The sequence below is a fragment of the Kogia breviceps genome, chromosome 6 (genome assembly GCF_026419965.1).
Source record: "Kogia breviceps isolate mKogBre1 chromosome 6, mKogBre1 haplotype 1, whole genome shotgun sequence".
NCBI lineage: Eukaryota > Metazoa > Chordata > Mammalia > Artiodactyla > Physeteridae > Kogia > Kogia breviceps.
In genome coordinates, this window is record NC_081315.1 from 67,931,958 (window position 1) to 67,949,765 (window position 17,808).

The 17,808-nt window shown below is 38.1% G+C and overlaps 1 protein-coding gene across 1 annotated transcript in view; it reads left to right on the top strand.

Moving 5' to 3' along the window:
• KLHL2 (kelch like family member 2) overlaps positions 1-17,808 on the top strand; it is a 124,564-nt gene that overhangs the window by 15,655 nt on the left and 91,101 nt on the right. Inside the window, exon 3 of the mRNA XM_059065870.2 lies at positions 11,045-11,151. Within this exon, the coding sequence (XP_058921853.1) occupies positions 11,045-11,151 (107 nt within the window). The remainder of the gene's footprint in view (positions 1-11,044; positions 11,152-17,808) is intronic.

Here is a 17,808-nt window from a genome sequence, read left to right on the forward strand (position 1 = left end):
TTAGATGTAGATTAGGTTGTTTGAGATTTTTCTTTTTTCTTGAGGAAGGCCTGTATCACTATAAACTTCCCTCTTAAAACTGCTTTTGCTGCATTCCATAGATTTTGGAAAGTTGTGTTTCCATTTTCATTTGTCTTGAGGTATTTTCTGATTTTCTCTTTGATTTCTTTATTGACCCATTGGTTTTTTTAGTAGCATGTTTAGTCTCCATGTGTTTGTGCTTTTCCCATTTTTCTTTTTGTATTTGATTTCTTGTTTCATACTGTTGTGGTTGGAAAAAATGCTTGATATAATTTGTGTCCTCTCAAATTTGTTGAGACTTGTCTTGTGGCTCAGCATGTGATCTATCCTGGAGAACATTCCATGTGCACTTGAAAAGAAAGTACATTCTGCTGTTTTGGATGGAATGTGTTGTAGGTGTCTTTTAAGTCCAACTGGTCCAATGTGGTATTTAAGACAACTGTTTCCTTATTGATTTTTTTGTCTGGATTATCTGTCCATTGATGTCAGTGGGGTGACTGACATTGACTGACATCAATGTCACCCTCCTATTATTGTATTATTGTCAACATCTCCCTTTATGTCTGTTAATATTTGCTTTATATATTTAGGTGTTCCTGTATTAGGTGCATATATGTTAATGAGTGTTACATCCTCTTCTTGTATTGATCTCTTTATTTATAATGTCCTTCTTTGTCTTTTGTTATAGACTTTGTTTTTTTTTTTTTTTTTGTGGTACGCGGGCCTCTCACTGTTGTGGCCTCTCCCGTTGCGGAGCACAGGCTCCGGATGTGCCGGCTCAGAGGCCATGGCTCACGGGCCCAGCCACTCCGCGGCATGTGGGATCTTCCCGGACCCGGGTACGAACCCGTGTCTCCTGCATCGGCAGGCGGATTCTCAACCACTGTGCCACCAGGGAAGCCCTAGACTTTGTTTTAAAGTCTGCTTTGTCTGATATGAGTATTTCTACTCCTGCTTTCTTGTCATTTCCATTTGTATGATATATAAGAAAACTTTTAGACAGAGAAAAATGTAAATCTCTCTTTGGTGGTGGTGGTGGTAGTGTTAGTAATTTGGGGGAGTAGTGACCTGCCCATTGCTAAGTAATTCTCAAATATGTTGAGTCACTGCAATGAAAGAGTGACTTTAAAAGTTGATTGAAAAATGAGTAGCTTTTTTTAAATTAAAAGACTAATGTATGTATTAACAGGCTTGGTTTTATTTTCTTAACATTTTGTGAAAGACATATATTTTCCCATCATTCCCTTTGTGAAAGTACATATATTTAAAAGCTTGGGCTAAGAAGGGAGTGACTTAAACTTTCCTTTAATCTCTCTATGCTATATCTTCCTGAAAGCCCATCCTTTTTTTTTTGTTCCATCATTTGTTTGTTTCTTCTTTAATTAAAGATTCAGTAAATATTCATCTGCTGGGTGCTGGAGATACAATGGTAAGCCAAAACAGACATGGCTGCTATCCTCATGGGGCTTATGATTGACTGCAGGAAGCAGGCATTAATCAAAGAATCACACAAATAATTTACTGTAAATTTTAATGGCATTAACTGCTACATGGAGGGCTATGAAGTTAGTTAACAGTGGTCAGGGAAAGCTTCCCTGAGAAGATAAGAATAATTGTGCTGAGATCAAAAGGAAAAGAGAAGTAAGGAAATGAAATCAGGCATAGGGAATGGCAGTGTCCAAGTCTTGTGGTGGGAGTGAGCTAGCCTCCTGGAGGAGCTGAGGGGTAGCTGGAGTGCAGATGGCTGGGGGGTCATGGCAAGAGAGGAGGCTGAGTGAGTAGGTGAGGGCCAGCATTCTTAGAGCCTTCTGCATTTTGGTCTTTATCAGGAGTTGCCGTGGGAGAAGCCATTGGAGAGTTTTAAGCAGGGATGTGACATGATCGGATCAGATTTGTATTTTGAAAAGAACACACTGGTTGCTGGGTGGATTGGAGAAAGAGAGATAAGAGAAAATTAAACTAAATAATGGATATTAGATTTGTTTCCTAGTGCTGCTCTGACATCAGTTTCAGTAAGTAGGTTTTCATTTAGGTTTTGGGAGAAAGTATAGCTGGGATAATCCAGCAGGTCTGCCCTTGCTGTTTCAGTTAATCTCGTTGCAAAAGTAGTTATTAGAATGTAAAATGCAGTGGTTATTAAGTGACACTGAAGGAAAAGTAAGAAAAATAGAATGGTTATTTTGAGACGTTTTCTTTTTCTTTGAAAAATCTAGAAAGACTGACTTTTTAATAGGCCTATTCATGTTACTTTTCCCCCCACTCCCATGGGGCTGGTAGTCAGACCTTCCACTGATGTGTGAGTGGGCCCCTGTTAACGAAGGTCTCGGTCACTAAACTACAGGGAGGGCCACACCTCGCTCTCCTTCCTGAGGTGAATGACCTGAGTTTTTGGACAGATTCTTTGGCCTTGGGCCAGTTGTTTTACTTTTTTGAGCCTTAACTATAAAATGAGGGGAGTGGATGGAATGCAGTCTAAGGTTCATTGCTGCTCTGACGTTTTTTTAGCCTGTGAGGTTTTTTCCTGCTTCCCTGCATGTGGTGCACCTTGTCTCATCCTGGGATTACTTAGCTGTAGCCGTCATTCAGCTGTCTGTACCATTTTGGGGGTGAACTGTATGGCTGTGGAACAGTATGTTTTTGATCTTTGTGTTGCACCATTTCAGTAGCTAGCATGTAACCAGGCTAATAGTTGATGTTGATTTTCAGAACGAAGAATGACCTTTGAATATCTGAGTCTTGGCTGCCACATGCACAACAAGGATTGTTTTAATGAAGTCACCGACTGCTAGTGTTTTAAAAAATGAACTCTCTTTGAGGCTCATCAGCACTTTTTTTAAAAAATGTAATTCCCTTTTCTCTTACCCTTTATTGCCAATTTTATGTAATTCTGTTTTTTTAATAAGAAATTTATTTATTTATTTTTGGCTGTGTTGGGTCTTCGTTGCTGTGCGCAGGCTTTTCTCTCGTTGCGGTTAGTGGGGACTACTCTTCATTGCAGTGCGGGGGCTTCTCATTGCAGTGTCTTCTCTTGTTGTAGAGCATAGGCTCTAGGAGTGTGGGCTCAGTAGTTGTGGCTTGCGGGTTCTAGAGTGCAAGCTCGGTAGTTGTGGGACATGGGCTCAGTTGCTCCGTGACATGTGGGATCTTCCCAGACCAGGGATTGAACCCGTGTACCCTGCATTGGCAGGCGGATTCCTAACCACTGCGCCACCAGGCAAGTCCCAGTAATTCTTAAAAAACAAAAAAAAACCCAAAATCTCTGAAGAAACCTACTCCTTGTACAGCTGAAAATCTTTTGTTATTTCCTGTCCTTGCATCAACTTCCTGCTGCCAGAAATAGGTAGCTTAGAGTGGCTTCCTGACTTCTGGGAAGGGAGAACTTCCTTGTTCTCTCCATTTTGCTCTTGGGCTGTCACCTCTAATAGAATATCAGCTATACCCTAGAGAGTGTTGTTATTAACCTTTGGCTAATGAAAGAGAAATTTTAGAAGTAAAAGTCACTTTTCTTCCAATTATACTTGGTGTAAGGTATGGTTATGGGAATAGGAGGGCAGGAGTTTTGTAAAGTTTAAGTTATAGAATTTTTTAATATAAATTTTATTGACTGATTGATTTTTGGCTGCATTGGGTCTTCGTTGCTGCGCACGGGCTTTCTCTAGTTGTGGCCAGCGGGGGCTACTCTTCGTTGCAGTGAGCGGGCTTCTCATTGCAGTGGCTTCTCTTGTTGCAGAGCACGGGCTCTAGGTGCGCAGGCTTCCATAGTTGTGGCCTGTGGGCACCAGTAGTTGTGGCTTGTGGGCACCAGTAGTTGTGGCTTGTGGGCTTTAGAATGCAGGCTCAGTAGTTGCGGTGCACGGGCTTAGTTGTTCCTTGGCATGTGACATCTTCCCAGACCAGGGCTCGAACCTGTGTCCCCTGCATTGGCAGGCAGATTCTTAACCAATGCGCTGCCAGGGAAGCCCCAAGTTATAGAATTATAACTTAAGTTTAACTTAAGAATTATAATTTAAATTTATAAAAATGGAATGTTAGATTTTCTTTAAACTAGTTTTTCACTTCTTTTAGACAGGAGGCCCAGATATAGCTCTATGTCCCAGTCCAATACTAGTTTGAATAACTTGCAATTATTGGTTTTAAAAACCCTGTGGTCACTTCTAAACAGTGTAGTCAGCAAGTATTTGTAAGTACCTGGTTTTCCTTTGAAGTCAGCTAGCACACCCAGAGGCTGTGTGGGAGCCAGAGCCAGTGTCTGACGTGGCCCCTGCCTTTCAAGTGACCTGATTGTGCAGGAGATGTAGAGAAGAGGACAAGGTGGTGGAATATCGTGTGCAAAATGTGGGTCCTGAAAAGGATTCTCACAAGAGAAATTCACAGAGGTGGTTTCGGTTGGGCTTGATAGGGATGCAGTAGTATTCATACAAAGGACTGGAGAGGAAAGGCAATTAGTTCCTGGTCTGGTTAATTGCACAAGCTAGGGACTGGCTAAATGTAACCTGTCTGGTAAAGTGAATCAAGAAGGGTTCATGCTGGGGAGTCTGTAGGAAAGGTCAGAATTATGGCAGGCTTAAACAGTGTGATACATTGGGATTTAGTTCCAAGGACAGTGGGAGTCAGTGAAGGTTTTTGAGAAAGGGTGTAGCATCATAAGACTAATGATGTCGAGAAACAGCCTGGCAGCGTAGTGAAAGGTGAGTCTTGTACAGCAACACATCTCTGGTGGGGAATTCAGCTCTGTACATTTCCTAGGCATGGCTTGGCAGGAGGAGGAGTTTTTCAAAGCACTAACACACTGACATTTCCAAATTCAAAGCAATAGACCTTTACAGAGTGCTTACTCAATGTAACACACTGTATTGGGCCTGTGGAACAGATAGAAGCAGGCTGTACCCCGGACACACATTTACTTGAGGACATTACACCATGAGCTTTTTGAGATGACCAAAAAGGAACTGTCAGATTTAATGTTTTGTGTTTAAAATAAATTTTTTTAAAAAAGTCTGTTTTCTAGGATATGGGATAAGACCGGACTTGAGTTTTAAAAGTTCCAGTGAGTATTACTGGGGGGACCAACCTATTATTTGTTTAGAAGAAAGCTAATATTGATCCTTAAGTTGCATTTAGGTGTTCAAACTTTTTAGTAAGGGTAAGTCTTATGGGGGCTTCCCTGGTGGCGCAGTGGTTGAGAGTCTGCCTGCCGATGCAGGAGACGCGGGTTCGTGCCCTGGTCCGGGAGGATCCCACATGCCGCGGAGCGGCTGGGCCCGTGAGCCGTGGCCGGCTGGGCCTGCGCGTCCGGAGCCTGTGCTCCGCGACGGGAGAGGCCACAGCAGTGAGAGGCCCGCATACCGCAAAAAAAAAGAAAAAAAAAAAAGCCATGAACATTTAGTCGTTCAGTTACAATAGCATTTCTTACATTCCAGAAGATAATTTAAACAGAAGATCCTGAATCCCTCTCTTAAGGGAATGCTTATTGTATTTTTCCCCCAGGACTTTTAGACATTGTGAACCCAGATCACTACTAGGATTATATCTGTTGCGCATCTATGAAAACTTTGAGTTTGTGGCTCTTCTTTGGTTATTTGTACTTTGTTCTTTAGGTCGCAAGTTAATTAAACAACAAACTGAAGTTAGACTACCTTTTCATAGCTTTATATTACTGTTTTTGAAAGAGATTTAGGAAATTACACAGAGTGTGGATTTTTTTAATCACTAATCTATGTATATATATTTCTGTAGTAAAACGTTGTCAGTTTCTTTGTTTTTATGTTGTACTAAAGTAGAATATAAAACATTCCTTGAAGGACAGAGCAAACTTGTTTATTTAAGAAAGTTTAAGAGACATTTTGAAGCCAACAGTCTCAATTTAACTGGTAATCTTCTACAGTGTATCTTAAGTACTTGTGATATATTTCTTATTAGGTGGTGTTTGTTGAGCATGGATAGAATCATTAAAGATTTCAAAGATGTGAAGAATGGATGGTAGTGAATGAATTTGCTTCTGTTTCATCTTCTCTTTCCCAGTGTGGGGTGCTGTGCTGCCTCAGGGTTTGCCTTCAGCATCCCCTCCTAAGTCAGAAAATCGGAAGATTCTACCTTGGCTGTTTTTCTTTTAAATTATTATAGCTAAGAGTATCTAGCTCATGTTTTATTTCACCAAGTTTTTTTAAAAAGTAACTTTTAATAAGGAAGTTTTCTTTGTACATATTCTCCATTTTCTACATGTAGTCGAGCTTTTATCACACATGTTCAGAAACTCACTCCTGCCATTTCTGTTTCCCCTCTCTGAAATCCTCATCTCTCCATTTTGCCTCCTCCCCATCATCTTTTCCCTGTCACTCATATCTTCTTTCACTTTATTTCTAATTATTCTTTTCATCTCCTCTCAACTGTGACCAAATATTCTTAGAAGTCCTCAAATCTGGAGTTGTTACCTTCCCTTCTCGACAAATACTCAGTAATGTGCTTCCCCCCACATCTTCCTGTGGCTCGGTTTTGTCACTTTTCCCTGTCATTCTGTTCTCTTGATTCTATGTGATGAGATTCTCTCTTCTGCGATCCTTTTCTAGTTTAAGGCGGTTTCTAAATCACTGACTGTAGTAGGTTTTCATACGAGTTTCCAAGTTGACTGTTATCCTTTCCTGCTTACTGTTAGAAAATCTCAGCAGGTGCAAATCTGTTGAAGGGGCTGTGCTATTTTTCAGGACTCTAATTGTGGTGGTGAACCTTAGTAAGCCCAACAGCTAGGTTTTCCCTGTGCTTCACTGCCACAGAAATTCAAATTCAAACCATCATTGTTTTAAGAAGAAGAAGGTGATGGTGGTGACACTTGTTATGGAGTTGTATTGCTCTTCAAGATTATTGACATTTTAGCTAGGTTGCATCTCCCTTGTCTGTAAATGACACTATCAGTTTTTGGAGGTTTGGTTAAATATAACTGATGTAAGTCAGTGATCAGGAAGTCTTTCACCTTTAAAACAGCTTGTTTTCATTCCCCACCTCCCTTCTTCCTGAGCATCCAGAACCTGATGAAGTAGCTGATCAGCAGCTCCGCATCTGGCTTATCCTGTGCTTCCTCACTAGGTTTTAACTTTCTTGGCTTTTGACCTCTTGCCTAACTTCTTTTTCTGTCTTGCTCTTGTTTCTTTATCCTAACACTGATGCTGCTCCAAAGATGCCTTTGGACACATTCTGAGGCTGTGGCTCTGTGGACTGGCTAAAGTTCATCTCAGCAGCCTAGCACCTCGGCCGTTATTCTGATTCTGCTCCATGTGGCAGGAAGTGCCTCCAGATCTCACACAGCCTGGCACGTGAGGAAGAAAGGTGGACAGATGCTATCTATGTAATCTGTCTACCACCCCCATTTCCAGTAGAAAGTAAATTCTTGTTTCGTGAAACTACCAATTATTTTAGATATCTCAGAGCCTAATGGCACATTTTACTTTAAGAAGATACACATTAGTCCCCCCTTATCCAAGGTTTTAGTTACTGTAGTCAACCACACTCTGAAAATATTAAATGGAAAATTCCAGAAATAATTCATAAGTTTTAAATTGAGTACTGTTCTGACTAGTGTGATGAAATCTCACTCTCCTGCTCCATTCCGCTTGAGACATGAATCATCCCTCTGTCCAGTGTGTGCCGGCCATTAGCCCTCTTGGTTATCAGGTTGACTGTTGCAGTATCACAGTGCTTGTGTTCAAGTGACCCTTATTTTAACTCGTAATGGCCCCAAAGCACAGGAGAAGTGATGCTGGCAATTCAGATATGCCAAAGATATGCTGTAAAGTACTTCCTTTAAGTGAAAGGGGTAAATGTTCTTGACTTACTAAGAAAAGAAAAAAAAAATCATATGTTGAGGTTGCTAAAGATCTATGGTAAGAAGGAATCTTCTATCTGTGAAATTGTGAAAAAGGAAAAAGAAATTTATGCTAGTTTTGCTGTTACACCTCAAACTATGAAAGTTACAGCCACAGGGCATGATAATGGCTTAGTTAAGGTAGAGAAGGCATTAAATTTGTACAGTAAGATATTTCGAGAGAGAGGTTACATTCACATAACTTTTATTACAGTATAGTTATCATTGTTGTATTTTATTACTAGTTACTGTTAATCTCTTACTGTGCCTAATTTATAAATTGAACTTTATCATGGGTATATATGTGTAGGAAATAACATGGTACATATAGGTTTCGTTACTATCTGTGGTTTTAGGGATCCACTGGAGGTCTTGGAATGCATCCACCATGATTAAGGGAGGCTTCTGTATATACAGCAGTGATAGGGTTTTCTAGTCTTAGGAATTCATTCGTTTGATATCAGAAAAACCAAAGGGTGTCTAGATATATTTGGGTATGATTCGTTTTCAAAGCAATTTTTTTCTTGAGAAGGACCGATTTTCATGATGTTTCACTTGGGAGATAAGCGCCTATCTTTTTTTCTGTGTCATTTGAGTTTTACATAAGGCCTGTGTAACTCCTGTTATTCTCCAGACTTAAGCTTAGAAGCAGTTTTCTTTCCAAAGCTTTCCTGTATATTTGGGCTTGACCTGTCTCCTGTGTACTCAAACACCCCACACTTGCCCTAGTAGCTATCAGTTCATTTTGTAAGTACCCGTCAGCTTGTCTCTTTCCCCAGCTCCACTGTAAACTCCTTGCTATCACGGACATTGTCTTGTTTACTGTGGTAAACTGACATAGTCCTTGGTGCCCAGTACACACTTTAGATATTTGATGAATGAGTGAATAAATTCAGATTTTGCTAAGTAGCAACTTTATTTATACCATTATTCTGAAAGACTTTTCCTTCTATAGTCCATTCCCTCATTAGATTTCACATAATAGGAATATAAACTCACTATGTAGACTTTGGGTATGGGCTGCTAAAACAAGTTTCTGTTACTTTTATTGCCGGATTTTATTTGTAGCCCTCTTCTCCTCACCTAAAGTCACTCAACTTCTTGTGAGCATGCACACTTGGAATGAAGAGGTAAGGGCCAGAGTCAACAGACACACAGTGGCTGAATGATAAGACGATTGGTCAAATCTCTCTAGTCTGTGAGTGCTGTTTTAAAAACATGTTATTGCTAGAGACAAAAAGATAAAAAATTGAACACTAAAACTAAGCATGTCCTTGATCTATAATGTGGCATTAGACTCCATGTGACCTAACCCAGGGTGTGGCTGCATACTGGTTTGACAGTGTTTTTACTCTATTGTTAACTAACATCAGCTAATAAGCCAGTAAAGCCAAGATAATTATGTGATAGCCAGCTGGTGTTATGCTAGAAGGTTTGGATCAATAAGTAATTATAATTGAAGTTGAATGTAATTAATTATGTGATTTGGAGGCATTCAAGTGTAATTCCACTTGAGTTCCATCTCGAAACCAGAGCACTAGGAAGGATTATGGACAAAAGGAAAATAGCCATAAAGATGCACTTGACTCACATTTGAGCTGTGTCCAGATGACCGGGTCACCGTAGGAAACCTGGATGGCCCTGCTGACCCCAGCATCCCTCTTCTCCTTCTCGCCCATGCTTCTTGTGCCACACACCACGTTGTGCTTTGCTGCTTCATGTCTCTGTCCAGCATCTGCTTTTCTGTGTGGGGTTCTCTTGTTCTTCTCCATCGAGCTAACGCTTACTTGTGTTTAGAACTCGGCTAAGGGCAGCAGCTGTAGGACACCTTTTCTGACCTCCAGTCTGATTTAGATGCTCCCCTGTTCCCCTAGCATCTTCACTCTGGCGCTTTCCACTTTGTCCTGTAATCCTTGCATTGTCAGTCCTTTCTGCTAGTCTCCTTAATGGCAGAGATGATCTTGCAGGACTTTGTTGAATTTGATTTTTTCTAACTATTCTTGTAGAGGTAGTGCTAAAAACCCACTAAAACCAGCCCTTTTATAAACTGTATATAGAACTTTAAAAAATAGCTTCTAGTATACAGTATGTCAAATAATAATTGTGTGTTGTTTCTTTCTTTCTATTCCCTGTTTTATTCAAGCTTTAACAAGTCTTAAAACCACATAGCTTTAGATGGTTTTGTGAGCCAGACTCCATAGATTTGAATCCTGGCATTGCCACTAGTGGTGACTTCAGGCTTCTTATTCATCTTTTCCTTGGTTTCCCCAGCTATACATTTTAAGGGTAAAAATCACAATAACATGGATCTCGTAAGGTTTTGGTAGGGTCTAAGTGAAATAATACATGCGGGTGGAGCTCCTGTATGACACATTCCTGAAAACACCACTGAGTTCCCCCTGCTTAACTTGTGAACCCATGGAATTCATAGAATTGCAGAATGATTTTATCTACGCAGAGCAGACTGTAGACTTTGTTAGTTTTCCACACTGATCTGGAGGAATTACAGCTGAGTGATGGCCACCTCTTGAGTCTAACACGTGACCTGTCTCATATGGCATCGTGACCCGTGCTTCAACTTACAGGGCACAGCATTAAACTTACATTTAATTTTATGTGTGGTAATATTTTCTGACCTTGAAGAATGAGATATTTTGCATTGGGAAAACGCCTTTCAAGCAGCAGGTGTAGTTGAATGTAATTTTACCTTTGCTTGATGACCCAGGACATTTTCTATGTCTGTATAGTTTTGATACTTTGACCCAATTTAGTTTTCTCCATGTGTTTCATTTTGTCTTTATCTTAGTGTCATACCACCATCTGCCACTTCTGCTGATGTAGTTCTTAATGCAAACAGCCTCCCCTTTTACACCCCATTAATGGTTTGCTGCCAATAATTTTTATTAGGTTGAGAAATCAGTAATCAAGTTTGGAAAGATTTCTCTGTTAAAAAAAGGCAAGATTCTGAGTGAGGGCCAAGGCATGTTGGCCTATGTCATGACTGTTTTCTATGTTCTTCATGTTTGGGTATCCTGTTTTTAAGGACGGCAATTTTCAGTTAGTCTTAACTTCAGAAAATTGGGCTTTTACTGTAAAATTTTTGCATAGGATGTTCATACACTTACTCTTGTTATCATTAAAATTATTCTCTCGCTGTTTTGTAAACAGTCAGAATTTGCTGTGTGATGTCACGATTGTGGCTGAAGACATGGAAATTTCTGCTCACAGAGTGGTGCTGGCCGCCTGTAGTCCTTACTTTCACGCCATGTTTACAGGTATGAAATGTTTTAGTTATGGATGTTTATAAAATGTATACAGATCTGGGCTTTTCTTTCCATATTTTCTTTCCTTATTAACATTTTATTGTTATGAAGTTAAGCATTGTAATAGAAGAAAATGCTCTTGCTTTGTTTTAAATTACTCCTCATCTTTGTTTTTCATTCTTATAATGGTGTTGTGTACATACATGTGTCCATTACATACATGTATATGTTATATACAAATACAATTTTATGCTCAGTTTCCCCCCTTTATATTTATATTTGCATATATTGGCTATGTTTGCCTTCTTGCCATGTATAACAGCCTTTGGCACTTTCTTATTTTGACAAAAGTAAATTGCTTTTACTGTTTCACATTTCTTCAAATGATTTTCACATTTGCCTCATCCAGTGTTTATAGTGAACAAAGAGAGGTTTATTTAATGCCTTTTGATTCAGAAATATAAGAAAATAGAGTGGATACTTAGGCAACTGTAAAAATACATAAAATGATTTTAATATTTCTGGCAAAAAAGCAATTTGTGCCTCCCACACTGGAAGCCTTTAAAAATGTAGTTGATGTACAGTATTATGTTTCAAGAGCACTATATAATGGTTTGACGTTTGCGTGCTTTATGAAATGATCACCACAATAAGTCCTTTAACCATCTGTCCCCATACAAAGTTACTATAATATTATTGTCCTTATGCTGTATATTACATCCCCATGGCTTATTTACGTTATAACTGGAGGTTTGTATCACTTAACTATTCACCTAATTCTCCCACCTGATCCTACCCCCACCATACTCCCCGCTGTGAACCGTTTGTTCTCCCCGTTTGTTCTCTGTATCTGTTGAGTCTATTTTCATTTTATTTTATTTATTTATGTTTTTATTTCACATATGAAATCATTTGATATTTGTATTCTCTGTCTGACTTATTTCACTTAGCATGATACCCTCTAGGTCCATCCATGTTTTTGCAAATGGCAAGATTTCATTCTTTTTTAAGCCTATTAATATTCCATTGTATGTATGTATGTGTGTGTGTGTGTGTATATATATATATATATATATATATATATATATATATATATATATATATATATACCACATTTTCTTTATCCATTTATCTATCAATGGACACAGGTTGCTTCCATTTGTTGGCTATTGTAAATAATGCTGTGGTGAACATACGGGTGCACATATCTTTCCAATTACTGTTTTTGTTTTCTTCAGAAGTGGAATTTCTGGATCATATGGTAGTTCTATTTTTAATTTTTTTAAGAACCTCCATACTGTTTTCCATAGTGGTTGTACCAGTTTACAATCCCACAAACAGTACACAAGGGTTTCCTTTTCTTTACATCCTCACCAATATTTGTTATTTGTTATCTTCATGAAAATAGCCATTCTGACAGGTATGAGGTAGTATCTCATTCTGGTTTTGATTTGCATTTCCCTGGTGATTAGTGATGCCGACTATCTTTTCACATGTCTGTTGGCCATCTGTATGTCTTTTTTGGAAAAATGTGTATACAAGTACTCCTCCCATTTTTCAATTTTTTTTTTGTTGTTGTTGAGTTGTATGAGTTCTTTGTATATTTTGGATAGAAACTCTTTATTGGGTAATTCATTTGCAAATACCTCCTTCCATTTGATAGGCTGCCTTTGTTGATAGTTTCCTTTGCTGTGCAAATCTTTTTAGTTTCATGTAGTACCATTTGTTCATTTTTGCTTTTTTGCCCTTGCCTGAGGAGAAAGATCCAAAAAATATTGCTAAGACCATGCTGCCTATGTTTTCTTCTAGCACTTTTATGGTTTCAGGTCTTACATTTAAGTTTTTAATCCATTTTGAGTTTATTTTTGTGCATGGTGTTAGAAAGTAGTCTAGTTTGATTCTTTGGCATGTAGCTGTCCACTTTTCCCAGCATCGTTTATCGAAGAGACTATCTATTCCCTATTGCCTCCTTTGTTGGAGATTAATTGACCACATAAGTTTATTTCTCTACTCTCTATTCTGTTACATTGATCTATGTATCTTTTTTGTGTATGCCAGTACCAGACTGTTTTGATTACTATAGCTTTGTAGTATAATTTGAAATCAGGGAGCATGATACCTCTAGCTTTGTTCTCCTTTCCCAAGATTGCTTTGACTATTTGGGGTCTTTGGTGTTTCCATACAAATTTTAGAATTATTTGTTCTAGTTCTGTGAAAAATGTCATTGGGTATTCTGAGAGGGATTGCATTGAATCTGTAGATTGCCTTAGGGTTTATGGTCATTTTAACAATATTAATTCTTCTAACCCATGAGCACAGTATATCTTTCCATTTGTTTGTGTCATCTTCAATTTCTTTCATCAGTGTCTTATAGCTTTCAAAGTACAAGTTTTTTGCCTCTTTGGTTATATTTATTCCTAGATATTTTATTCTTTTTGATGAAATTGTTAATGAGGTTGCTTAATTTCTCTTTCTGATAGTTTGTTATTAGTGTATAGAAACACAACAGATTTCTGTATTACATTTTTATCCTGGATCTTTACTGAATTCATTTATTAATTCTGATTTTTTTGGTAGTATCATTAGGATTTTCTATATATGGTATCATGTCCTCTGCAAACAGTGACAGTTTTACTTCTTCCTTTCCAATTCGGATTCCTTTTATTTATTTTTCTTCTCTGATTGCTGTGGCCAGGACTTCCAAAACTCTGTTGAATAAAAGTGGTGAGAGTGGACATCCTTGGTTTGTTCCTGATCTTAGAGGAAATGCTCTCAGCTTTTCATCATTGAATATGATGTTAACTGTGGGCTTGTCATATATGGCCTTTATTATATTGAGGTAGGTTCCCTCTATGCCCACTTTCTAGAGAGTTTTTATTATAAATGGATGTTGAATTTTATCAATAGCTTTTTCTGCATCTATCGATATGATCATATCATTTTTATTCTTCAGTTTGTTAATGTGGTGTATCACATTGATTGATTTGTGGATATTGAACCACCCTTGCATCCCTAGGATAAGTTCCACTTGATATGGTATATGATTCGTTTGATGTATTGTTGAATTCAGTTTGCTAATATTTTGAGAATGTTTGCATCTGTGTTCATCAGTGATATTGGCCTGTAATTCTACTTTTTTGTGGTGTTTTTGCCTGTTTTTTGTTAGGGTGATGCTGGCTTTATAGAATGTATTCCAAAGTGTTCCTTCATCTTCAATTTTTTGGAATAGTTTGAGAAGAATAGGCATTAACTCTTTAAATGTTTGGTAGAATTCACCTACTGGTCCTGGACTTTTGTTTGTTGGTAGTTTTCTAAATTACTGATTCAATTTCATTACTGGTAACCGGTCTGTTCATATTTTCTGTTTCTTCCTGATTCAGTCTTGGGAGATTGTATGTTCCTAGGAATATGTCTATTGTAAATTGTTCATTTTGTTGATGTATAATTGTTCGAAGCAATCTCTAATGATCCTATGTATTTCTGTGGTTTAATTTGTAATTTCTCTTTCATTTCTGGATTATTTATTGGGCCTTCTCTTTTTCTTATGAGTCTGGCTAAAGGTTTATTAATTTTGTGTATCTTTTCAGAACCAGCTCTTTCATCGATCTTTTCTGTGTTTTTAGTCTTTATTTCATTTATTTCTGCACTGATATTTATTATTTCTTTCCTCCTACTAACTTTAGGTTTTGTTTATTCTTCTTTTTCTGGTTCCTTCAGGTGTAAGTTTAGATTGTTTTGAGATTTTTCTTGTTTCCTGAGGTATGCTTGTATGGCTATAAATTTTCCTCTTAGAACAGCTTTTGCTGTGTTCCATAGATTTTTGGATTGTTGTATTGTTGTGTTTGGACTGTGTTTCTTTTTCATTTGTCTCCAGCTGTTTTAAAAAATTTCCTTTTGATTTCTTCAGTGACCCATTGGTTGTTCAGTAGCATATTGTTTAGACTCCATGTGTTTGTGTTTTTTCATTTATTTTCTTGTAGTTGATTTCTCTGCTTATACCATTGATATGATTTCAGTTATCTTAAATTTATTCAGATTTAGTTTGTGGCATGAGATCTGTCCTGGAGAATGTTCCATGTGCACTTGAAAAGTATGTGTATTCTGCTGCTTTAGGTTGAAATGTTCTATATATATCAATATTTATGAAATCAGTCTAGTCTAATGTGTCATTTAAGGCCATGTTTCCATATTGAGTTTTTTTTCTGGATGATCTGTCCATAGATGTAAATGGGGTGTTAAAGTCCCCTACTATTATTGTATTACTGTCAGTTTCTCCCTTTATGTTTACCTGTATTTGCTTAATGTATTTAGGTGCTCCTATGTTGGGTGCATATACATTTACAGTTGTTGTATCTGCTTCTTGGATTGATCCCTTGATCATTAAATGGTAATGTCCTTCTTTGTCTCTTGATAACGTCTTTGTTTTAAAGTCTGTCTTGTCTATAGAGACACAGATGTAGAGAACAACATATGGACACCAAGGGGGGAAAGCGGGGGCGGGGGGTTGTTGGTGGTGTGATGAATTGGGAGATTGGGATTGGCATATATACACTAATATGTATAAAATAGATAACTAATAAGAACCTGCTGTATAAAAAAGTAAACTGAAAGAAAATTAAAAAAAAATAAAGTCTGTCTTGTCTGATGTACATTTGCTACCCCGGCTTTCTTTTCATTTGCATTTATGTGGAATATTTTTCCCATCCCTTCATTTTTAGTCTCTGTGTGTCTTTAGATAGGAAGTGAGTCTCCTATAGGTAGCATATAGATGGGTCTTGTTTTTTAATCCATTCAGCCACTCTGTCTTTTGATCAGAGCAGTTTGTTCATTTACATTTAAAGTAATTATTGATATGTATGTACTTATTGCCATTTTGTTAATTGTTGTCTGGTCATTTTTATGGTTCTCTTTTGTTCCTTTTTTCTTTTGCTCTCCTCTATTGTGACTTGATGACTCTCTTTAGTGTTATGTTTGGATTCCTTTCTTTTTTGTGTGTGTATGTGTGTGTGTACATCTATTAAAGGTTTTTGGTTTATTATTACCATAAGTTTCATATATAACAACCTATGTGTATATATATATGTGATTATTTTAAGTTGAGGATCTCTTCAGTTCTAATGCATTGTAACAACCCTGTATTTTTACTTCCACCTCCCCATATTTAATGTTTTTGATGTCATATTTTACATCTTTTTGTTTTGTGTGCCCCTTAATTATTTATTGTGGATATAGATGATTTTCCTACTTTTGACTTTTAACCTTCCTTCTATCTTTATAAGTTGTTGATCTACGGCTTTTACTATATGTTTGCCTTTACCGGTGAGAATTTTCCTTTCCTAATTTTCATGTTTCTAGTTGTGGTCTTTTCTTTTTCACTTAGAGAGATTCCTTGAATGTTTCTTGTAAAGCTGGTTTAGTGGTGCTGAACTTTTTTAGCTTTTGCTTGTCTGCAAAGCTCTTTCTCTGTCCTTCAAATCTGAATGAGAGTCTTGCAGATAGAGCATTTGTGGTGTACATTTTATCCTTTCATCACTTGAAATATATCATGGCCATCCTCCTGGCCTGTTAAGTTTCTGCTGAAAAGTCAGTTGACAATCTGTGGGCATTCTCTTGCTGCTTTTAAGATTTTCTCTTTATCCTTATTTTTTTCCATTTTAATTATAACGTGTTGTGGTGTGGACCTCTTTCAGTTCTTCTTGTTTGGGACTCTGTACTTCCTCTACCTGGATGTCTGTTTCCTTCCCTAGGTTAAGAAAGTTTTCACCTGCTATTTCTTCAAGTAAGTTCTCTGCCCTTTTCTCTCTTCTTCTGGTACCCCTATAATGTGAATGTTAGTACGGTTGATGTTGTCCCAGAGGTCTCTTAAACTACCCTCATTTTTTCAAATTCTTTTTTTTTTCTGTTCATCTTGGGTGATTTCCACTAGTCTGTCTTCCAGATTGCTATTCCACTCCTCTGTATCATCTAATATACTGTTCATTACTTCTAGTTTTTTTTTTTTTCTGGTTATTTTATCTTTGGGTCTGTTTGGGGCGTCTTTGTATTTTCTAACTACCTATCAGTTAAAATTCTCACTGTGTTCATCCAAGTCTTCTCTCAAGTTTGTGGAGCATCTTAATGATCATTACCTAGAATTCTTTATCAAGTAGATTGCTTTTCTCCGTTTCATTTAGTTCTTTTTCTGAGGTTTTCTCTTATTCCTTTGTTTAGAACATATTTTGCTCTCTCATCATTTAGCCCAATTTTCTGTATTTATTTCTGTGTATCAGGTAGGTTGGTTAAGTTTCTGGATCTTGGAGAGGTGACCTGATGCAGTTGACATCCTGTGGGGCCCAGCAGCTCACTCCCCTGCTGTTCAGAGCTGTATGCTCTAGGGCTAGAGGGTGTGGGCTGTGTGACCCCTTCTGTTGTGGTGGGAAGAGTACTGTGGGTGGTCTGGTAGGCAGGGCTGGCCCCTGGTCTGGTTGGCTGCAAGGCTGTGCCTTGCACAGTGGCAGTGGTCAGGTTGGAGGGTGGGGTAGGCTTCCCATGTGGCTGTCTACATGGTCTGGTTGGGGCACATAGCTGCTGCCGGCCCACTGGTGGGCAGGTAAGCCCCTGGCACTAATAGTCTATAGGGTGGACCCCAAAATGGCACTTGCTAGCACCAGTGTTCTTGTGGTAGAACAA